The 25,319-nt window shown below is 42.3% G+C and overlaps 1 protein-coding gene across 1 annotated transcript in view; it reads right to left on the bottom strand.

The window, feature by feature from the left end:
* LOC105424612 (paired box protein Pax-6) overlaps positions 1-21,435 on the bottom strand; it is a 65,192-nt gene extending 43,757 nt beyond the window's left edge. The window contains 7 exon segments of the mRNA XM_089084156.1: positions 13,025-13,205; positions 13,939-14,104; positions 21,118-21,160; positions 21,162-21,209; positions 21,212-21,268; positions 21,270-21,396; positions 21,398-21,435. Of these exon segments, the coding sequence (XP_088940282.1) occupies positions 13,025-13,205; positions 13,939-14,104; positions 21,118-21,160; positions 21,162-21,209; positions 21,212-21,268; positions 21,270-21,396; positions 21,398-21,420 (645 nt within the window). The 5' untranslated portion in view covers positions 21,421-21,435.
* Positions 21,436-25,319: the final 3,884 nt, after the last annotated feature.

Genomic DNA, 25,319 nt, shown 5'->3' with positions numbered 1-25,319 from the left:
AAATTTGTTCCGCAAATGCGCATCCAGACGTATGCGTTTGCACAGAGCAAACACGCTACTTACATTATGGTTACGTTGTGTAAAATTTGATTTTAATACTGTTTGTCGAATGCGTGCGCGCGCGCACGCGCAAGCAAGCGAGATTTTTAATCGTCCTGTCGTGATATCACGTTACACAACGTGGAGCATAACAACATGCGCGTTGTCTCTTAACGCAAAGAGGATGCGCGCGACGAAACTGAGAGCTTGGCTGCAATTTTTACGAGTGCTTATTCGCGGTAGTCGCGTATTTCCTGCCCGGGCTCGTTCATATGTATGTACGAGCCGAGGGTGTTAACCGTGAAGAGAGCGGAAGAACACGAAGGGTGCGCACGACTTTCTCTTTTCCTCTCTCCATTCAGACTACTTCCGTTATCCTGGGGGGTGCGAACGAGCCCGCCGTACAGCACGGCTTTATTATCGCGAAAACATCCTGGAAATAATGGCCGGGCGATTCGACACGCGTAATCGGCAGCACTTCATAAAACTTATTCAAAAGTCAAAAAGTATATACTCCGGAGGAGACACAAATGTGCTGTGTTAATCTTAAATACGTTGAAAGAAGCGCGATCCTTTTATCTTTTTTGAACAATATGAGAAAAATATTATAGATATGAGAAATAAATTATAGTAATTTGATAAATACTCTATTCATGCTGCACAGAAAAGAACACTAGTGAATCTAAAAATTTGACTAGAAATAAATTTGAAAATAATATTTATTGAGCTTTCAAAATTATTTCGTACAACATTCAAATTGATTGCTACAAGATTTTCAACCATTTTTGCGCCATTATTATTATTTAAGCATTTCCTATATAATAATTTCTATGTCTAATAAAATTATTTTCAGATTTGTGTCTGGCCAAATTTTTGATTTGTTAGCAAAATTGTTCTCTTCGTGTAAAAGTTAAATGATAACAAAATGATAAAGAAAAACAAATTTTCTGAACTTATCACTTTTCACTTTGTCACATTTAGAAGTAAAAAAATTTTCTTTCCAAAGAAAAAAATAACAAAATCCGGTAACGTTTTATGATTCTTCAAACGATCAATCGATGATATCGTAATCTCCGAAACGTCGTTAATAAGTTTTCAAGCGTCACGCTAATGCTACGCAAACTGATTATATTTCCCGCTCGTATTCTCGACGCTGACACGACGAGATTTTATAGCGAAGAGTACCGCGATGAATTAAATCCGCGATAATCCGCTTTGAATGTGAATGTAAACGGAGATGGAGATGGGCACTGTGGAAATCTATAGCCTCTATTGACACGGCGCATTAATCGGGGCTTACATATTACTCGCACATTATATCTTTGCGCGCAAATGCGCGTGTTTGATATTTGAAATGGGAGTTGCGGGGGTGCGAGGACACTTCGGCACGTGCTGACATCCCGCGTAAATAACGTGTGCGCGACTCGAAAGTGAGCAAAATGCCATAACCTGTCATTAAGTCACCCCTCTGGGTCGATCAAGGGATGGGAGCTTCGAAATCACGGGTTCTGTACTTCCCGTATTGAAGTAACGCCACTCATGTTACACCACACACGTTACGTTTACCTTCCCTTCTGTGGCCACCACTTTAGACAAAATTTTGGTCAAACAGTTTGCCAAATTTTTGCCCGTCTTGATCGAAAAAGACTGGAAGATTTTTAAGAAATTTCATTTAAAATTTTTATAGTAAATAAAAGTTTTATAAATCAAGGTTGTAGTAAATTTATACACAGTAAATAATAAAAAAAAAAATACTAAAACAAAACATAAGGGAACAATCATGAGAGCGGATCATGTAAGCTTCGAAATCTCCCTCCTCTCTTCTGGAATCAATGCGACATTCGGAGGCACAACGGCGTTGGCTGTAGAAAAGAAAGCAGCGCGGCGCGCAATTTCTCGGCGATTATTCGCAATTACGATCGTGACCAATTCGGAGATCTGAAAAAGTGCGGTAACAGGCGCGCCACGCGTCGATACGGGGATCTCTGGTATAAACTGGTATAAATTTTGCTCCCTTTGCAATAGCGCGACGTTCTCGTACAAAGAGTCACCACCCCAGTTCGCGTGGGAAATTCTGCTGGGATCAGGATCGGAGACGATGAAAAAAAACTATATGCACGAGAGAGGGGAGGGGAGGCGGGGGGGAGAGGGCGATCGTAGAGGCTGACATCTCTATTATGCACGTCTGTGACAGCGCTAGCGGGGCCCCAGTTAATTCGATCTGATAACTCGAAATATTCAAGTCGCACCTTCATTCGTCGGGGCGAATAATAGATCAGTTTGTATATCCTCTCGATTACGTTTCTACAATCTATCTCGTTTTTTATTTCATTTTATTATACTTTATTACTTAGTACTTATTATTTTTATTACTTAGAGTTTAGAAAAGTTTGATAATTATTCAATAATTTGTAAACTTTATATAAAATGTATTAAAATAAAATATATTATTGCATATCAAATATTTTGATAAATTTTCTTCCATTTTTCTCTTATATAGAAACTTAAAAATTCGATGTTATTTATAAAAATTATGTTAATAAAAGTTATGTTAATTATAAAAATCGCTGAACAGAATAAGAAGAAAGCTAAGTTATCTATACGTAAAAATTTAGGCATTTTTTTGAACATTCCAAATTCACTACTTCACGAGGAACGCGGTAATTATACAGATAGTAACAATTTAAATTAAAATTTGTAATTAACGGCGGAAGATGTAATTATTATTACCTTCTAAATCAAAAGTTAGGAGTCATAGTAGGAACAGCATAAAACGTGCGAACGAGGCGCGAAAGTATCCGAGCTAATTCCAGATGATGGAGACGATTCCGGTGTATCGTTATCTCGCGAGCCATTATTCCAGAAGTTATCACAGTTGGTTTGATTTATCGCGTGGACCGCCAAGAAACTTGGTGCGGTCCCTAGCCCCACATCGTGGATCTAGCAGATCTCGTATTCTAGCAGTGTGGTGGAACTATTATCGGTCCAAAGAGGAAGAGAAGAGTAACGGAAGGTTAGCGCAAGGTAAGACTATGAGCGAATGAGAAATTAAGAAGGGGAAACTAGATACAGCTGCAACGAAAATTGCAATTTACTAAAAATCACGATTGTATGTACCTTGATGAAAAAAAGGGTATCGGTTTTACAAGAAAAAATCGTAATTACATATTAATCATGCGATATATTATTTTATAGGAATTACTATGTAATAAAATTTATAGCCATTAATTCTCGGTCGTATGCTCGGTGCATAGGCGGTCACGTGCACACCGAGAGCGAGATGAACGGAGAAAGGAGAGAAAGGAGTCGAATGGTAGCGCGGGCAAGATACAAATTACATTTAAATAGAAGCCGAGAGGAACGCGCGGTATTCGCAATTTAAACAGAAAGAGCCGTGGAGAGAGCGAAACGGAAAAGGAGAGACAGAGAGAAAGAGGAAGAGGCTGGGTGGCGTGTTTCAAAATACGGCGACGGCGGAAAAAGGACAGAAGTAATGAAGGGGAGAAAGAAGCACAGGGTAGAAAGTCGGATGAGGAGGGGGGAGGGGAGGCGATGGGGCAGGAGAAGAGATATCTGATGCTACGTATAATCACAGCTTTTAATCTGGAACGGCCAAGGGTTCCTCTCTTTCTCTCGATATAAGGGCTACCTCGAAGGCGGCGAAGGGACGACTCACCGCCGCTCGGTAGCACTCGTCTAAGAGGGAGCACTCAGTATTTAGCAGCACACCGGGGGTCCCCTCGGATAGCACGGGGGTGGTGTGGATGCCACGCGTCGTGCGTTATTGCCTCTCGGACAAATACGACGACAAAGCACCCAGTAGTACAGTAACGGTAACACCGTTCTGCTTCCTCAAACTTTTGCGCATCATAGTTATGACTGGCGAACGTTAGTTATGTGCCATGGAAGTGCGGCAAAGGGGAATATCTCAGGTTTGCAAAGAGGTTGCCACGTGCGCCAACGTTTAACAAACCTGCCACGCGTTTGAACAACACCAACGAGCGTTTTATGTAAAAACTAAAGAGAGATACACGAACGATTAAATGTGGCAATTATCTATAGTACCTTAATGGTATCTATGGTATCTATGGTATCTTAAATAGCTCTTTTAATTTTATTCTACGACATCAAGTAGCGATTATTCGCGAAAAAGCAGTATTGTAGATTCGATAAATTTCGTCATGACGTCACAAACGCTTAACGAATCGACGACTATACCAGAGCACCGATCGAACGAAGGACCGACTCCGAAACTGTCCGCGCGATCTTGACGGTGAATGCGAAAGGGACGATGATCGATCAGATGGTGGATACGATCGTATTCGAGAGGCACAGCATGTAAAGAGAAGCGCGGTGCAAAAGAATAACGAAGGAATCTAACGCTCGCGGGGATATCGTGATTGCGTCGGAGAGACGGGAAAAAGACGAGAGCCGAGTCGAGTAAACTGGGCGGCGAGACTCGCGCACCAGTTCTGAAAAAAAAGGGAACTCGGCCACTCGGAGATTTCAGCGTCCGATAGTCACCGACGCAGAGGACACGGCGCGGAAGACAATCGAGGCCGAGGGAGGCTGAAAGTCGATATCCTTCGACCGAGCCGTGTGTAGTCCACATACATGAGCGTCATTCACGCGGGGCAATGATAACGACGGTGAAACGCCGAGCCCGGTAAGATCGCCGATCGTCCTGATCGAACGGGACAGCCGGTGCACGGTGGATGAACTCGAACAGCCATGGACGGAGCATGGTGTAGGGTTGCGAGAGCAGTCATCGGCTAAAATGATGTTAACTGCTTCGACAGAGTCATTCCCTCGCCTCTAGGAATTCCCTCCCTGTCTTTCTCTCTTCTTCTTTATCCATACTTTTCGACTCATCTGTCGTCAAGAATGGAACAGCCTTCCTATTTGACATTTATTGCGTTGGCATGCAACAGATAAAGATTATTGTAAATAATAAGATAGATCTTATTCTTTTTTTAACTGTACATGCCAGAGAGAAAGAGAGAGAGAGAGAGAGATTAAAGTGCTGGTATGAGCGTATAATTAAATTCGATGAAATAAATCACTTACAGGCGAGGATTGATTGTATTCTTGGCGTTGATCCAAACATTTAATCTTTATCTCTCCAAGCCCGTTAACTTTTTGGTAATTTTTTATAATCTTATTTTAATTAATTTATTGAACACGTATTTAACACGTTATCTGCTACATCAGCCGATGTATTAAAGAGATATTAACTTTTCACACGATTTTCACACGAGATTTCAACTTTTTACACATACAAACGCTGTTTCATCCAAGAGAGAAAAAAAACATGATTACATTCATCTATAAAAAAAGATATCATCACAAAATCTAATTTGTGTTGATTGAATCAACATCCACTGTGACGTCATATCGGGATGCAAGCGGCGTTTAGCAGAGGCCAGCGAGCCACGCGACTTCGCCGTGACAATGGCTACGTTCTCGATGGACGCGGTAAGTAACCGCAACAATGCCGGGGGGAGACAGCTCAAGGGACGGTGGTGGAAGAACCAAAGTAATGGATGGTTCCTGGAACCCGAGGCGAGTGAATTGTTGGCCCCTGCACGTCCGCCTTGGAGACACCCTTGCCTTACCCCGGCCGCGTAAATCAATGCACCCCTTCGTACTCTCGCGCGCACCGCCAAACCCCCCCTTTGGTCTCTCGTCCTGCTCCTTCCTACACCTACACTACCATCTACGCCGCCAGTGACGTCGCCGTGGCCAACCCCCTACTCTCACCCCGGTCTCTACAACTCTCTCTCTTTCTCGCGATAGCGGCGGCGGCCCTCTCTTCTTCGCCCCGGAGAAGGGTGAGTTAGGGGGTGTCGGAGACGTCCGGCTACTGCATTATGTATTTCTCACCGAGCGCCACTAACTTCCACCCTCCGTCTCTTCTCTCTCTCTCTCTCTCTCTCTCTCTCTCTCTCTCTCCTCTCTCACTCTCTCTCTCTCTCTCCTCTCTCTCTCTCTCTCTCTCTCTCTCTCTCCTCTCTCTCTCTCTCTCTCTCTCTCCTCTCTCTCTCTCTCTCTCTCTCTCTCTCTCCTCTCTCTCTCTCCTCTCTCTCTCTCTCTCACTCTCTCTCTCTCTCTCTCTCTCTCTCTCTCTCCTCTCTCTCTTCTCTCTCTCTCTCTCTCTCTCTCTCCCTCTCTCTCTCTCTCTCTCTCTCTCCCCCTCTCCCTCTCTCTTTCTCTCCCTCGACTCCTCGTCCCTCAAATGCTCCTTCTTTTCCCTTTCACCCCCTGTTCTCTGTTCTTTCTCGATGCCTGTTACCTTTCCGCGTTTCTCCTCCCGCCGAGAATGAATCCTTCCCGCTGCTGAAGTCTTTTTTTTCCTCGCGCGAACCGACATTCCTTTTAATCACCCGACCCGTCGGCGTTGGCAGGAGAGGTCGGTATCGCCGCAGAATTAATTTCCTATGTCCATAGACTCGTGCTCTTCGTAATGAAATAGGGTAAATGTGTGCACAAAAATTTATTGTATAGTTTAACTTCTGTGTTAAATCAACAAATTTATTTCCTTATCTCGCTCGATATATACTTTCTCGCGCTCGCACACGTGGTAGCGGACTGATCGATCTCTCGAGCATAGTTTTCGTTCGCGACATGGAGCAGCGAGCCACATACCGGTAGAGTATGTTCAATCAAGAGCGTCCTATGCTCTTCGAATACGCAGGTGGTGTGGCGTATACGTAACCAAGAGGGAAACGTCGCAGAGATGGCCACTCGCTTAAACAATCGTCCGATTCGCTCCAACACGCGGATACTGCGTTGTAAACTCGATTCTCGATCCGTCCGTCGGTGGTCAGTGACTATTAATTACAGAAACACGCTCGGCCACCGCTCGGGAAACCGTGCCATCCCACGCCTCATCGTCTCTCCCCTTTCGCCCCCACCCCCTCCCCCGCCCCCTTCCATCCCGAGTCTCTCGTGCTACCCGTGATTTTCCACCCTTGGGTCGGTGGAATGGGACGCGAGGGCCTGTATATCGCGCGATTTCGCGTACCAAAAGGGTTGGGGTGGCGGTGGCGGCGGTGCGGCATTGACATCCAACCACCCCTTCTCCTTCCTCGCCCCCGCCGCTACCGGATCGGACTGCCTGGAACCAGCCGGAACGACGGTGCTGGCTACCTCGACAAATGTAATCTCGTCGGCGGCAGCGGCGCTCCTCTCGCTTGACAGCGGGTTCTCCGCGGATGACGAATGTTGTCATCGAGACGCACTTTTCCCAAAAATGAACGCCAGATAAATTGAATTGGTGGCTTCGCAAAAATCGCCATAAATTCGAGAATTAAAATTGTTTGTGGAAAAAAAATCTCATTATTAACAAATGCTGTCTTCTAAATAGAATGATACTTAGATGATATTCGAAGCTGGCATAATTTATACGTTATAATACATAAATATATTATTTCAATATTCGTAAATACGATCACTAATTAATATTTTTATTAAAGTGCGAATTAATAATTAATTTGGCTTCGTATTAATTGAACTATTATTAACAAATAAACTTTATACTTAAACTTGTCTATATTTTCAAAACGTGTTTCTAATTATTGTATTTCGATATTTGAAAATTATATATGCCTTTATCAATTTTAATAATCTGGAGCGAGCTATAGTAAGCTGATTATGAAACCAAAACACCGATTTCTTATGTTGTAAGAAAGATGCACGCTGTAATATGGAGATGCCCGATGGGGGTGAGATGTCAACGTCAGCTCTTGGTATGGACGCGCATGGCCGCGCTGGCCGGTTCAACGAATGTAATCTCGTCTCGCAGTGATGCTTCTGTATTACACTTTGAAAGGATTTTTTGCTTTTTCAAAAATATGTCGCGAAATCGTACAATCGTACAATCTTTTTCGTTTAGCCTTTTTCACTAGCACTATTAATAATTTCGCATAATCGTCAAATCTTCCAAAAAGAATGTTCTCTTCTAGAATTCCTCCTCTAGAAAGTACACGTAAAAAAAATTTGCAAAAATAATAAACAAGTCAAGCTCGACTTGACAATTTTATTTTCTTGCGAAAATCAATGGTAACTGAAAGAAATGACTTACGTTTTTCGAATCGCCGAATGCAGGCGCGACATGTAAATCCCGTTTTCGAATGAGAATCACTGTCGGCATCCCGGAGCCAGTGGCGCGAGTAAACCAATAACGCGTCCGCCACGCCGGGTGCCAGATTCAAATCCGGCAGGGACCGAAACGGTATTCCACGGACGAAACGGATAGCGGGGACTCCGCAGGACGTTTCGAATCCGTCTCCGCGTCCTGCGGGCTTTACTGGTTTGTCGAGCCATTGGCTCGATTCGGCAATTCTGCGCGCGTTCGACTTTCCTGCGAAAGAGGACGAATGCGATCGGTCGCCCATACAATTTCGCACACGCAAAACTGTTGCTCCCACGTAATCCATTTAATCTGGCCATCCCAATATTCATAGCTGGGATAGAAAAAACGCGCGGTATTTCTTCCAGATTGTCAAAGATTTGAAAATGATCGAATAAAATATCATCGAAAAAAAACCTCAATGACTTAAAATTAATATCATATATGCATTTAAATCACAATGAAAACTAAAAAATAAAAAATGTATTTTATTATTATAGATACATAATTAAAATTACAAATAACACAAAACGTAGAAAAAAATCATTAACGTAAAGATGATACCATGAAAAGTGCTTATCATGATAAAAAATTGTGTGATGTGGTGAATAGGGGATTTATTGCAAATGCGTGTTGTCTTCAACACGTAATATATAGTAAGCAAAGAAATAAAATTTTTAAAAATTTCTAACCAGAACTAATATTTTGATAAGAATGTCATGTTATATTCTGCAAAGAGCCGAATGCAAGCAGGAAGTTTGAAACACGTGAAGTGTATGTCTTCCGATTCTGCTTAACTAAATCGGACAAGACACATATATCGAGTAAAGTTGTTAGCGGGGGGGGGGGGGGGGGTAAAGTGAAGAAGTCCACAACAGAGCGCATTTCATTCCGATGCGGCGTCTTTGCGAAGGAAGCGGAAGGAGGAGAAAGGAGACGCGCGAGAGGAAGAAGCTCGAGATATTCGCTCGTTCCGCAGGGTGTACGAAGCGTATCCAATTTGATGGCATTACAATAACGGGGGTAATGTCTGAGAATAATGAAATTTCCCCCAATCACCACGGCTTGCCTAGAATACGTTCCTTCGTTCCGCTCGTACCTCCTCTCATTCTCTTTCTCTTTCTCTCTCTTTCCTTTCCCCCCCCCTTCTCCCTCCCTCATCGAACCGAGGTCTTCCATCGTCTACCACACGCATACGGATGGACACGTACAGGCGAACCAGAGAAAATGAGTAGAAACGTTTTCGAATCAATCCCGTTCGCGAGTTATTTCACTCCCCATCGGAGAAAAGTCGAGGGATCTTCGAGTACTTTCGTTCAAGAAATGGATTCTGGTCAAAAGTCTTCGAACGTGACGACAGTTGGGAAAATTCTATGCACTCCTGTAACATTACTACGCTACGCAGCGCGAAAACTGGTTTCGGAGCTATTACGAGAGAGGATTCTTGCTAAAAATTGCTCTAATTAACTTTAAGAAAATTATTTTAGAAAGATGACACGATGACACAAATAGCATGAAAAAAATATTTGCATTGTAATATATTTAATATTTCAGAGACAAACGAACGTCGTGTATATCTTTCTCAAGATTAAAAAAATAGATGTTTTTGTAAATTATCGTAAGAGTTAAAATTGCGATTATATTTTTCAGGCAATACGGTTCTTGAAACTTCACTCGATCTCATTTTAAAATATTTCGTTATAATGAGACGTTAACCCACTTCGAAACGATGAAAAACGACAAAGTTTCAGAAGACCTCGAACGCGTAAGCGGAATTCTCTTTGACTGCTCGTCGTTTTCGCCCGTTCGACGCCGCGTACCACCTCAACGTGGGAGCAATAATTCTCGAGCGAACTGTACGTAATGGAATATTACACGGGCCATTAAAGAAACGTTAATCTTGCCCACAACAAGTTCAGAAGCGCTCGCAGGATGCTCAAACGCGGCCGGGATTACGCGCCGGCTTTGATCCTCCAACGCCCCGGAGGCGCGCGCCGGAGTCCGCAGGCTCCTGTAATTTGTTAAAACGCGAAATTCTGTGACGTCGTTGTTTGCGTCGGCGTCTCGTTACCGCTTAAAAGTCACGCGGCTCCTTTGTCGACTTGCCGTAAAACACACTTGTTGTTTAATATTAAATTGATCGTCCTTTCCGCTTCTCCATCATCTTTCATTCAATTTTCTTTTTATCAACATGAAAAGATTACGATTTCGAAATTGATAGGATAACGTTTCAAAAATAAATTAAGACAAAAGACGTATTGTTTTAAAACATGTCTTTAATACATAAAATCATTCCAAGACTGCAGAGTTAAATACTATATTTAACAATTTTAATGAATGGAGAATTTTAATGAATGAAGAATGTGATATAAATTTATATCAAAGAGAGAAAGTAAGAGATTTAGAAAAAAGACAATTTTCTTCTCAGAATGTAAAATTAATTTTTTCCTCTTTAAAAAAAGTTTTCACTTTTTTAGAAAAACTTTTCTAATTTTAGTTAATAAATTTTTAATTTTCTCCTTTTCTATCTAGCCTATTAATATTTTCATTATTATCTTATTTAAAATAATAATAAAAATAATTATTGATATTTAAGTTTTGGTTAGATACAATATTATGGAAAACTTTTAATGAAGTTATATTAAAAATTATCGCAAACTTTTACGAAAATTATTTCAAAGAAACCACTTTAATTTATCTTCTTTGACGTAGATACTAAAATTTTCGGGATTTAATAAAAAGGATGTGCGCCAAAAAAGCTGACGGATGAACTCTCGACAGGCTTTCTTTCACATAACGGTTTTGCCATTTTTTTCTCACGTCGATAAGAATATTCTTTCGATTCGACTGTCATCTTTTCTCTCCTTCTACCACCTCTTCTCTCCGCAAAGACTTTCTTCCGTAGTCTCTCCGTGAGGGTGACTCGTGTACACCTCAACGCTATTACGAAGGCGCGAGGGAGCAAGTCAACCAGCTCTCCGAAAAGGGAAGACGAGGACGAAGGAGACGCGGCAGGAGGACGAGGAAAGGCGGCGCAGGACGACGTGGGAGGGGGAGGGTAGAATTTAGCGACCCTCTTTCGCTTTTTACCCTAAGCGAGTCGAGAGCCCCTTAGCCACCGTTTATTGGACGCATGCAAATATCCATGGCAACGGCGGTACCGTGCTGTATACGGGAAGAACCAACCCTGCCGTCGAGAACGTGCCGGTGTACACGGGGATGAGTAGGTCCTTCTTTCCAGGTCGAAGAAGAAAAAATAAAAAAAGAAAGACGTTAGGAAATTTCCTTTTGATCCGCGCGTCGCCCATCCTCGAGCAATCTCTTAATTGATTCTGTAGGAATCGATATACGTTGTGTCCTTTTTCGGTCGGGATATTTTTCGGCCGTTGTCAAACGCGCATGTTTCTGCTTAGATGCTTAGACCGGAATTTCCCGTGGGTTTACTAGTGTCCAGATATTTTGATACATTTTTCCACGTATTTGGATACATTTTTCTTAACAAAGATATTCAACTATGGGTAACTCCTAAATTATAACTGATTACAGATTAACGAATTGAATTTCAGAGATGCAATTGGGAATAAGGACACTTCATCTTTCCAATCCAATTTCCCGTGAAGTTGCTTTATTCTGTTTCTCTTTACTCTTTTTTTTATCCTTCTAAAAGAAATTAGCAATTCTATGTATTCAATGCGATAAGTAGCGAAAAAAAATTTCTATTTGATCCCCATCATATTTGAAAATTATTAAAAAGAAGAAATATATATTACTGAGATAATTTGTCCATGTTAGCATGTTATAATCAATCAGAGACACGATACTTCAATGATAGACACGAGGTGTCTATCGGTTCGCGCGATTGCGAGATAGAGAAGAACACGACTCGTCATGTTGGGGGAGCCAACGAGTCGTCGGGGCGGAACCGGTTAACGCCAAATCGTCCGTCATTCGTTTGCGCGATTAACCGCCTCGTGTTAACAACATCGGTCGCGCCGCGACAAGGGGAGGAGTTTGTACATCGTCCTGGTCGCGCGCGCCCGCCCGAGTCCATCGGCTCGCATAAACATCCTCGGTACAACCAGCCGCCAACCCCACGGAAAACTGATTTCCATCCCCCTTCCTGCGTGACTCGCGCTATCTATGTAAATGCGGTCCTGTTTTGTGTGAGTAGACAAAGCCCCCGTTGACAATACGCCTGCGCGTTTACAACCTCCACCCGCCGTGCCGAAAGTCAGGCTCCATTACGACTGTTTTGCGACGCGCTTTGTATTGTTGTCGCCACCGCCACCGCCACCGCCACCGCCACCGCCACCGCCATCGCCACCGCCGCCGCCGCGAAAATTTCTATTATTTAATGTCAGACTATAATCGATTAACATGCGCTTTAACTGCGCGAATTAACGAAGGTTTGATGTTCAGTGAACTTTCTTCGTTCCATCCTCATTCACCGTTTTAGATACTCATGTCAATATACGTCGATAAAAAGACACGTGTTTTTTTTATATCAGAAAGGAATTTTAAGCAAAACTACTATAGCTCTTTTTCAGCATATTAACATAAAAACAGCATATTAACATAACATAAAAAATTAGTTTTCACGTTTTGTTTATAATAAAAAAGAAAATAGCTGCTCGTTTTCTTTTTTACAAAAAAATCAACTTATTTAGGGGGGGGGGGGGTAGTCAGTCAAATATTTTCAATTATTTAATTTTATCTAAAATAATGATCAATTGACTATGATGGTGACAGTCTACGATAGTGACAGCAAAAAAGATTTATTGATTATCCTTTTGTTCGGGAAATAAGAGTAAGAGAGAGAATTATATGATCGGACGGAACGGAGGCCGCACTTACACTTGGGATGTTGTCGTTCGTGCATACGCCCTCCTGCAACAAGCGATCTCGGATCTCCCACGCGAAGATGGACGGGCACTCACTTTTGTAGAGCGAGATCTTACTGACTACCTCCGCCGTTGCCACGCGCGGTTTACTGCCGCCGATGGCTCTGGGCCTTATAGATCCGGTCTCATAGTACCTACAACAATAATAATTTGCGGTACAATACGGTAGGAATATGTGAAAACGCTCATCATTGAGCATAAAACGCATTATACCACCTCTCCTTTTAACCGTAGCCATCATTTTATAGACTAAATGAAAATAGAGCTGTAAATAGAATTGAACAATAGAATAGAGCTCTCTGTTATTATCGAGCAATATATATCTTGATTGCCTCTTATGCAACAAATACTGAATATAGTATCAAATATATATCGAGAAAAAAAACTGTTGATTTAAAAAAATATCCTTTGACATACGGCAATTGCGGACTGTCAAGCAAATATTTAATTCACAAAAATATTTTCTTAACATTATGCACATCTAATTTAAATGTATAATAAGTATGAATTTAAAAAATCACTACGATTAAACACATTCATTAATCAAGTTAACAACTTTTTTCTCAGTATGATATGTTTGATTGACACATTTGTATTTTTCTTTTAAATTAGTATTAGATCAGGCTTCGTTGTAATGTTGCATAATACTCTTTTAATTCTCAGATTTTACAAAAGCTATGTTTAGTTTGATCTATACGAAATAGAGAGATATGCATATTGTGTAAAATTACACAATTTGAGATAAATTTTTTTAATCGATGGAGTACGGTGTAATAGTTTCATCCGCTTAGAGAATGTACGGTGGTATCTGATTGACGGAGGAAACGTCATTGGACGAAGGACGAAGCAAGCAATATTGCAACCAACCTGCCCAGGATCTTGGAGACACAGCCGTTGCTGACCTGCAATATTCTGGAGATGTCGCATGGCCGTGCGCCCGAATGCGCGAGCTCGACGATCTTTTGCCGCGTCGAGTCCGGAAGCGGCCGACCGCCGACGAAGACACCTCCCAGCTGGTTCACCCCGCTGTGCCCTGCGAAACGACGAGGGTTATATGATTATTTTTCAATTAATCGGCTACACTTTCAATGATTAGGTAACAACAAATTGCGGGATAACAGCAACAAGTTACGGTAACAACAAACTATTTTTTTTTTATCAAATTATTGTCTCTCTCTCTCTCTCTTTCTCCCGGTTGCGACGTTCGCGTAAGGGGTGTGGAAAATTCAAACGCTCCACCGCCTCCAGAGACTTTTTCGTATTTCGGCGAACAATACCGCTGTCGCCATAGATCATGTATTTTCCCTCCTCTCGTCCAGAGACTCACCCCGGAAACCCGAGAGGAGAGAAGAAGACTGCAGCGGCGGGCTCTTTCTTTTTTTCCCTGACTCGGCGGGAAGGGAGCGACGGAGGGACGGAGGACGAGTACAGGGGGTTGGCCGTGAGCGTCGTAACGTCAGCGAATCCCATCGTAGATAATCTTCGACTCATTGTGCCAGTGACAAGGCAGGCACACACGCCGGTGTGGGACACTCGAGAGGAACGCTAGGGCGGTGTGTGTTCCCTCGCGCGAGATATTTTATATTCCCGCGACTGCCGCGCGCGAAAGCCACGGCCGAAGATGACACTCGAGGTGGTACGCCACGCCCTAATTTTTCTAGAATTTTTGTCATCTTCAAGGATAAGTTTAGAAACGAAGCGCGTATTAGAAATAAGTTGTAGATATCATAGTAACACAGATAATAAATACAAGAATGCGTATTTTCGGAAAAATGTACAAAAAGGCTGTAGAAAAAGTAAAATTTTTGTGTATAAAAAAATATATTATTTAGTACGTTACATTTTCAGATTTCAATGAAATGAAAAAAATATATTATCCTCGTAATCGATATACACTTTTATTTGGATTGTATATGAAAATGGAAGATGAGAATAATCTCATTAATAATAATTATAATATTGTGATAATTTTTATAAGCGTAAAATTATAATTTTAATTTCTGTATGTGTTAGAAATAATTTAAAAAATACATAAATATTGTATATTAATTTTAAATTTTGATAATATTAATTAAATAATTTTAAAAAAGTAATTTTCTAGAAATAAAAACGTATAAAATTATGACTTTTTAATTGTCATATAAATCACTGAAATAAGTCTGGTTACTCATTAATAATTGCAGCGCAAAACATTAAATTCTTTTTTATCCATATATTCTACAGTATATAGAATTATTTTTACGTGTTGAAGCTTTTCACCGACTTTTCAAATAGATATAAAACATGAAAAACTATCTTTAGGAATTACACCGTGATGGAAACTAAAAAATGAAATATATTTCGTGCGTCGATGTAGAGACCTTCGATCGTGTAGAGAAGATACGTTAGGGGAAGGCAACATTGAAGGTTGTCAAAAATTTCTCATCGACGCTAATTCGACGCGTCGGCCAGCACACACCCGGAGGGTTATAAGGGAGATTTACGAGCGTACGCGATCGACGAAAAGGGGCTCACGCTCGATTGACTTTCGAAAATGGGCCTGGCGCGAGAATCGCGGAGCCATTTCTCGCGAGTATCTATGCGCGTCCGTCATGAATGGGCCCTTCCACGTTCAAAAGAGTCTACTCCACTCGCACGTGCACGCACGTCGTGTGTGTGTGTGCGCGCGCGCGCGCGCGCGCGCGCGCGTGTGTGTGTGTGTAAACACATCTATCGTGACATAATTCACGAATTAATGAAGGCGTTTTAATAAGTCAGCCACTTGTTTTCCCTCTCTCTATTAGATCCGCATAAAAACGGATGTAAGGAATGCAGAAGCGTTGAAAGCGATAAAATTCTCGCTCAGTTGGGAGGAATCCGCCGACAATACCGCGCGAGGCTCGCAAATCGGCGGGCAAAAAGCGAAGCAGTGAATTAAAGAAACAAATGGAGTCTGAAAAGAAGGGCGAGCGCCGCGCCGCGCCGCGCCGGACCGGCCGAGGGGGTGGCAAGGGAAACGCGAGAGTAAATTGTTAAACGCGCTTCTCAAATGCCGGCTCTTAACGAGCGATAATAACTCGCGCAAATAACTGGCACGTCTTTAGAGGGTACTAGTTTCTGCTTTCTCCCCTCTCCCTCCCCCTATTTCTCTCGCGTCGTCCGCTGGGCCATTGTGTGCGCGAGCACGAGAACAGTTGGAATTACAGTTAGCCTCCTCGTCGACTCTCCGTAGACGATTGAGCGCGTATCCCGGGGGATGTGCGTGTGTGCTCGTTCGTATTATAGAGCCGGAGTGCAACGACAGGGGCGCGCGCGATACTTACACCTTTAGGCAGCCTTTAGGTATTAACCGCGCGCGCGCGCGCGACCAAGGGGGGTGCGCTCAAGTGGGCATTCGGAGTTCAGAGGACGTGTTTTGATATTGTAACGTTTGTATTAAATATCAAGTCGGAAGGGTGCCGCGCCTGTCTGAACCTCGGCGCCGTTTATTAGGACTTCATTAGCCGTCCCTTGATCCCTTCTCGCTTTCTGGCCCTAACACCCTTTTCCCTGATGCATCATCCATTGCGCGCGGAATTTTTTCCGAATTTTTTCGGAAGAGTAGATTACCGAAGGGACGTCGTTGTCATATAAATCTTTAATATAAATTATTAATATCTTTTTTTGCAACCAACTTTTTTTGCATACACACACACACACACACACACACACACACACACACACACACACACACACACACACACACACACACACACACACACACACACACACACACACATGTATATCACATTATAAACTGCAGGAGAAAGAAAATGATTATACATAAGAGATGGATTGTCAAGAGCAATAATTTTTCATAGACTCCTTTTTCGCTTATCGCATTCAAAACATCAGATTGAATCTTTACACGTATAAAAAAAAAGCACATAGAAGAAGCCCATCAATTTACACATCGTTACCGAAATCTGCTTTTCTATCGTTACGTTCGTCAGAACAACAACGAAACGAAATGTGTGCAAACAACTCTCGCGTATGTGTCTGTTACAATTAGATGGAAATAGGCCGGCTTTGAAACTGCGTATCACGTCGTTTTATCGCGTAGCATATATATATATATATATATATATATATATATATATATATATATATACCATATATATAGAATCTATGACTGGATCAGAATCTATGGATAGATCAAGGACGCGCTCTGTGCTAACAAACTCAATATAGGTATATCGATGAAGCTCATTATGATGATACTTCACACACAGCTACTGAGGAATAACTTCTCATGTGTGTACACATCTCGACGCGTAACAATTTTTAGTGACACTATTTATGTCCATTCTTTTTTATATTTCCTTCAGGGCGGCGTATAAAAGAAAGATATGCGCGATGTTAGAAAATCTAATGTCTCGCGAGTGGTCAGCGAGATTCGCTCGCTAATCGAGGATCGATGAGCGAAGTGTTTTCAAACGTGCGCAGACAGTTTGATACTTTTGGCAGCGCGTAGCCGCGAAAAAATGGGGAGCTCGTTTACAAACGGGCAACAGAGCCTCGCTGACGCGACGGCTCAGACAGCACATTCATCATCCGTCCGACTTCTTCCACCCCGTTCGACTTATATAGCCGCCTCTCCTTTCCCTTCTTGTTCTCCGGGGTGGTCCCCCTCTCGGCATCGTGACGTAATCAATTACGACGAGCACCGGCTCGCCGGAGGTTGCCGGCTTCTTCGACACGAGACTCGCTCCGTCCTGATTTCTCACAACAGAATAAAGTATTCGATATTCTACTTTGATTTGATCCTGACTCACTCAAATGGGTCATTGCCTCGTCACTCTCTCTTCTACGTCTCGTGTACCAATGTTACGGTGATCTTAACGTTACGCAATACCATCGCGAAATATAGTTTTTATAGTTTTCTTTCATAAACTTTTGACGTCGTTTAAAGGTAAAGTCTACGTAAAATTGTTGTATTATAAAGTGGTTTGTCTTTTTCATACTACCAAATGTTTCTTAAGCAAATCGCTGAATTATTTAAATTGGACATAACGTTATTAATATTACAAGGAAACAAAAATAAATAATACATTCTGTAAAATTCTGTAAAGCTAATTTTGTAAGCAACAGATGAAAAATCGATTTTTTCACGCGTTAAAGTATTCGACTCATAGGAAAATCCTCAATTAAATGTAACAATATAGAGGGGGAATAGTTTTGAGACTTACGCAATAGTTCAAAAGTCAAATTTGGGACGTTTCCCATCCATTTAACGTGACAAATTTGTATATCAATGACACGGATCGATCGAATTTGGTTCAACGTGGAAACCCCATTCGTCGGTTCGCAAGCTCCTCCATCGTAGCCATTGTCGCGGGTCATTATGCGTCATTGTATCGAGTTCCGCAGAAGTTGTAGAGTTGAGAACAAGCGACAGTCTATCGTGCGGTCGGTATAGAGTCCCTCAAAGTGCGACGACAAACGCTTACAGGGTGACAGTTAAAATCGGTTCCTAGAGCCCCGTCGGCGGTGATGCTCGTCAAAGTATCTCAATCATCTCCGCGGAGATGCGCTTCCGGGGAGAAGGGATGAATGAACGGAGGAGAAAACGCGGGACACCCTTCGATACCGTTTCAAGCTTCTCAACTTTGGGGAGAAAGGTGTCGAGAAGATGCCCACTTGGGCTCGAGTGTTTCGCGCTCGGCATGATGTTTCGCCACCATCGAGAGGCGAACCCTCGAAAAGATGAAGAAACGGAATATCTGTTCGATCACATCGAAGTGTCGTTTCACGTCAACTTAGGGACTACTTAGAGGTTGTGAATACGAATCTTCACAATATGGATCTAATTTTTATTTATTACGATTAAATTGATGTAGAAGTATCAAAAAGAGTTTTGTTGTCATCTCTATAATACAGTTGCTTAATATTTGATTAATATTTTTATATCGCATGATCACTGATGAGTCACGTTATATTTTTCGTTCAAGCTGTTTAATATTTTAATTATAAAAAGATATAATGTCATAAAATATTTTCTAATATCATTTATCGGTATATAATTATGACGTATATTGCAATATTGATATCGTGGATTACTTTTCCTTTATAACAATTATTTTTAGCTTTTTATTATTTGAAACATAATTATTTAATAAATATAAATATAATAATATATCGCGTGAATTACCGACGTGATTGACAATCATATTTATTTTTAAATTAGCATGGCACTGGAACGTGTTAAATAAGATGTTAAATTTTTTATATTCTTTATAATAATAATTCTTTATAATAATTTATAATTTATTAAATTTTTTTAACTCTGAATACTTTTATATAAATATACAAAAATAAAAATATATAACATAATATGTTTTTTTAATTGTAACTCAGAACGTATTCTTTGCTCATGATTTTTTTATTCTACAAATCTAAATTGTACAAAAGAAAACTCGCAATCGTAAGAAATATAAACTCACGAGTGAGTTTATCCCAACAAGAGTAAAGAATAGGAACGCACGATGAAGTCCTCCGTGGACTTTACGGTGTCAATGATACGCTCTCGAGCTAATTTATCACTAGATCTCATCGATACAGTGGGTTACTCCAGAAAGCACCAACAAGTTGCCTGGAGGTGGCTGTCTGCTCTTCACCATAACGCTGCTCGTACAATGCGGAAAGTTGTGTGCATCATCGTGGACGACAGCGTCTATTTTGTCGATGAAATCGTTCGACGATAAAATTCTTGATATCTCTCTCTCTCTCTCTCTCTCTCTCTCTCTCTCTCTCTCTCTCTCTCTTTTCGCTTCTTTCTTTTTCCTTCTACCTTCAAGCTCGTCTCTCGCTCGTCACCGTAGTATTGAGACGCCACGGCCGACATGACGAGGGTCAGTTTACAACACAACTGACCGTCAGGTAGAGGCGGAGAAAACCGCGAGAGAGTGCAGAAGGAGAAGCGGGAGCATCGTATGAATGCGACCGGCTACGATCATCATAATGGCCTCATTGTTGCGGACATGTTTTGAAAAAGTGAGGAGACCCTTACCTTGACGGGGTGCGGTCCGCTTTTCCGTAGCCGGGGAGTATCGCGAACAGCACAGATACACCGTGCTGTGCGCCGAGTAGCAGGCGCACAATAAGGACTCGAGTATTTGTTGTGTCGTTGTTTGCAGCCAATCTGCCGCGTACCTTTGACCTGCAGCGACTCCTCTTCTATTCCCCCTCCTCTTCATTTTTTTTCGTTTCTTTCTCTCTTTTCCTCCCTCTCTCTCTCTCTCTCTTTCTTTCTCGCTCTTTCTTTTTCTCTGTCACTGTTGCCGGCACAACCTTTTTTTCCCAAAAACGTGCTCCCGACAGTTATTAGCGTTATTAATGGCCGTCCATTGACAACTCGATTCATCCTCGATCACCGATTTGTATCGAGGAGGAAAGATCGACTTCGGGAACAGATGCGGGATCTTGTTCCAGGTCAAAGGATCGTCGATGATTCTGTGCCGCAATACCGTTAGCATACACACACACACACACACGCGCGCGCACACACACACACACACACACACATCTTTTAAGACGCTAACGAGATTTCGACTTGGCGATTGGTCATAGGTGTCTATTTACGAGGTGGCAAATACTCGACAATACCGAATAAATTGAGTGTATAATTTATTGCGAGCATCAAGTGTCCCACAATCAATAAAACGTCTTATCTGTTAATCGCACAAACATTTTTTAAATGCAAAAAAATAAATTAATTAATATTTTAATATCATTTTCAATATTAAAAGTTAAAAAAGCAATAGTATTAATATCTCGGTATCACCTTTCAAATTAAATAAGAGGCCTCGCGCGCGCGAGACTTAAAGCTCGCTGCATAAAGTGTCTCGATTACACGTACAAATCGAAGAATAATGCCGTCATTATGCGAGCAACTGTTGGCCGTATTGTTCGACAAGCGAGCGCTCTGATACCCCGCGGCGCGAGTCGAGGCGCTGCTCTGCGCCGGAAAGGTGAGCGCTTCCTGGCAAGTGGAGGGGCTCCTCTTTCCGGGTCGAATTATCCAATTACCTGGAGGCCGGCTATATACTGGAAGGTCGGGAAACAGATCGGGGAGATCGGCGCGGTGCGGCGGCGGCGGCGGCGGCGGCGGTGGCGGCGGCGGCGGCGGCAGCCGCACGAGACGGCCGCCGTGGCCCAAAGCGGACTGGACAAAGAGCCCCCGTAAACGCGTTATTCCGCGCCAACGAGTCTGTCAGAGCCGCTGCTTCTCTCTGGGAGCGCGGTGTACCAGGAGGCCCAGACTGCTCCGCGGGCAACTCTCCGTTACTACCGTAGCCGTCCCCTCGCTCGCGTGTCCGGCGAGTAAATCATGACTGCATAGATCCGGTATCTCAATATGTATTAACAACAATGAACAGACACCCGTAATCCCTTCGATAAAGGAGAGAAGAGATCCTATTTTCGATGTGTGCTGATGTATATGAAATATATTGAAAGCATATTACTCAAATGTATACGAGTTTTTTCTTTATATTTCTTATAATATGCAATTAGATTTGTTGATAAAGTCATCAAAGAATTTGCTTGCTCAACAAAATCCATTATTAAGAAAATTGTATAGGAAAGGATTCTCAAAAGTTATGAGACATGAATAGATAATGAAGATCTTTAAATCCTTAGGCCGTTTTTTACTTCGTAGATTTTTTTATTTTTAGAATATTGAGTTTACTTCTCTTAGATCAAACGTATTAACGGGAAAGCGCATGCGAATTTTAAAGATTCATTCGCTGAATTCCTGCCCCGCTCGAACGTCATCATCTTCCGATCGGAGAATTTGAAGAAATTCGGTGACACCGCTCACAAATATATTTCCGTTAAATAAACGAACTCGCGGCAACAATATCAAGGAACATGTGTTCGATCGCGTAATCCGCGCGATTTATGTTCGAGAAGGAAAAAAAAAAAAAGGGAGGAAGCTTAATCGCGCGATCGACGCACGGGGGGGGGGGGGGAGGGGGGGAGATTTCTCGAATCCTCGGCACATCGTCCGCGGGGGCCCCCTCGTTTTTTCGACGGTTATTACCGAAAAATGCGGGAAGGGTCCGGCCCAAGGAACGTAGACGTAGGCCGGGGGTCGACGCGCATGTGCCACCAGGAAATAAGGCGCCGCGAGGGCCCCTTTAACAGAGGCGTACAGCACAATCGTACCAAGTGCACAATGACATCGACTGGTTGGTTGGCATTGTGGTCGCGCACCGCTTGTTCCCATGGGAGCACCGATGCCCATGGGGGCTGTGACATAATTAGATCTACGTATCGGAATGATCAGCTGTGGGAATAATGCGGCAGCGGCCGTCGATCTACACAGGGATCTACGTCCGATGCAAATAAGGCACGGGATACACTATTAAATCGCGAAGCACATTTAACGTGTCGTTACATCGTAAAACAAATCACCATCGTTGATATTTGCAGGAACAGCCAGCAGATTCCTAGTTAAACATTGTAAAAAAATACATCTGCGCGGAAATTATTAATCCCAAACGGTATTTTACAAGACGTACTCGAAAAGTGAATCATTAATATTCACGGAGAAATAAGTTTACTTATCGAGTATCGTTAAATGGATTGGAAAAATGTATCCTATAGATTTACATTCGACTCACTGCCACAAAGAATCTACGTCGTTAATATCTATGGAAAAAGTATATAAATTTTGTGTAGCAATGAACTTCGCATGGGAAAATATTCTCGCGGCGGCAATGATACTTCTATATTTTCCATGACAATCTAGACGCAATGCGAAAAATATCGATACAGGAGGGAAATGGTGAAGAGCACAACGTTCGGGGGAGTTGCAGGTGCGTGGCTTATTTGGCCTTGTTATGAAAATAAGAATATGGGTCGGGCCATGTTCGAAGATTGGTCCAGCAGTCAGGGCCTCGAGCAGGTGTGCGGGTGGAATCGTTATTATTGTGTGCGAGGGAGGCCGGTTCTGTGTGCTTCAGAATCTGAAGTGGCGTGCCACTCAAGTTCTTTTCGGATGAAAAAGAGAGAGAGAGAGAGAGAGAGAGAGAGAGAGAGAGAGAGAGAGAGAGAGAGAGAGAGAGAGGGTTTTCGGCAGCGTGCAAGTACGTTTGAGGACGTCGAGAGAGAAAGATGATATTGGGAACGAAAAACGGCGAGGGAAAGAGACAAGAGGGAAAAAAGATGGCGAACGAGTAAACTCTAATACAGCATATGCAGAAAGGAACCTGCGGAGGCATCAAATGAAAATGCCGCCAGCGCGCCAAACGACGTCATTATCGCGCCGCATTTTGCTAACGATTTTTCTTCATTTTACGCACTTGCAGCATCGTTTGTTTCTTTCATTCGCGGCGCAAAGAGAAAAAAATTACGGCCCCGCGAACTCTATGAAATACGGAGATGTTCGTCATACAAAGGTAAATAAATAATCCCGAAAACGCGTAACCGCGCAAGTCGAAAATATTTTAAATTCGTATTCTGCGAGTTTTGCGACGTATAATGAGTTTCTTCTTCATATGCTATATTTCGTGCATGGGGAAACGAATTCGACGTGCAAAAAAATTATTACAAAAGTATTCGCGCAATAATCGTAATACGTCACTGAGAAACCAATGTAAATCGGGTATCCGTTTTGCCGAGAGGCTTATGGGGTTCCATTGAGAGATCACGTCGCCGTACGCGGCATACAATGGCGAACCGATGTAATCTCCGGAAACATTTAGGGGAAAATTAGGTCGACAGTTGCTCGTGTACCCATGGGTATGCCCAGACTAGCCCCCGTTGTAATCTGTCAAAATATTTATTTAACGCGATATTCCTCCTTACTCACAACGCAGGCTATCCACATAAAACCAATAAAAAAAAAATCGTATTTTTCTTTATTACAACTATTTGTGTATATCTTTCTATTTTCACGCAATAAATTTTGTATCTATATTTCGTAATTAATTTGCATATTCCTAAGTTATGGATATTTATATTACGAACATCACGCTCACGGAATCGAGAATTTCCTTTTGCTCGATTATTAAAAAAATCATCCAATGTTACTATAAATTTATTCTTCTTGACGTACGACGCCAATCTTTTAGATTAGAGGATACTTTTTAATTATCTTTCTTTTTTTTCAATCTTTCGTACAGCGTCGTGCACGTCTGCACGATGACATTTCCCGTGAAGAACGTTCAGAGCGCGGTGCACAACGTGAACGACCGCGTGACTTTTACGTGACATGACATTTACGATGATACGCCGATTAGCAAATTCGCCGGTAAGTCAAGGAGATGGTGGAACGTGAAGGAATTTCCAACGGCGGCTTAACCGCGTTTACCCTCTCAAACGCTTTCGAGGCTCGTCTCGTCGATTAACGTCATGCCTGCGTGAGCTCGTCCCGAGGACGGACAAAAGCGACGCCCGCCGACGCCGCCACCGATGTCGACGATGTCGTCGTCGTCGTCGTCGTCATCGTCGTAGTCGTCGTAGTCGTCGCGGTAGCTTTTCACACCGTCTCTCCATTTTCTCGCCGTCACCCTCGGCATCAGCAGGAGAGAGGGCGCGGTTTATATGACAGTTTTTTTGTTTCCCCGTCGGGGCTACATAGTTAGGACGGAATAATGCATACGCGCGCGAACGCGAAAGAACGATGAGTAATGCGAGAGGATCTCTAATGGCTTAAGATATCTTGGAGATATCTGCAGGAGGCATTAGGGAGTACTTTCCTCAATCACATCCTCGCGTGTTTTATCGTTGATATTTACCTACCCTCACTTCGTTCTTCGTCGAGATTCTGACGAAGCGCGAGCTTGTCAATAGAAGCGATCAATTTTCCGAAGAAAATTAAGCTTTATCATATAAAATATATATGAATGATATATATGAATGTTCAGAAATTATTTTTAATTCCTTTACTTTAGTTTTCGTTTAAAGCTATTTCTTTTATAATAATTTCTGTAGCAAAAATCAAATGTCCGTTAATTTCCTGTCAATTTCATATATTTTTAAAGAAAACTTTTAAAGAAAACTTACATAAAGCAAACACGCTTATTTTATTTTAAACTATATATGTCCGCGAGATAAAATCGGAGAGATATTACTGCGAATGTTTTGTAACTGTTTCAACGGTGCAGAATGTTGAGAACAAATAGTTTCACGAAGGACTCGTGAAAACTTGGCGGCAGAATCTAAAGTGCGGTCAAGTCTCGCCGTTTAGAGAGAATATCCAATCGCGCTTCGTCGTCCCTCCT

The sequence above is a fragment of the Pogonomyrmex barbatus genome, unplaced genomic scaffold (genome assembly GCF_055798465.1).
Source record: "Pogonomyrmex barbatus isolate J1 unplaced genomic scaffold, ASM5579846v1 scaffold8, whole genome shotgun sequence".
Taxonomy (NCBI): Eukaryota; Metazoa; Arthropoda; class Insecta; order Hymenoptera; family Formicidae; genus Pogonomyrmex; species Pogonomyrmex barbatus.
Note: the sequence above shows the minus strand (reverse complement) of the source record. Positions and strands in the feature narration are given on the sequence as shown.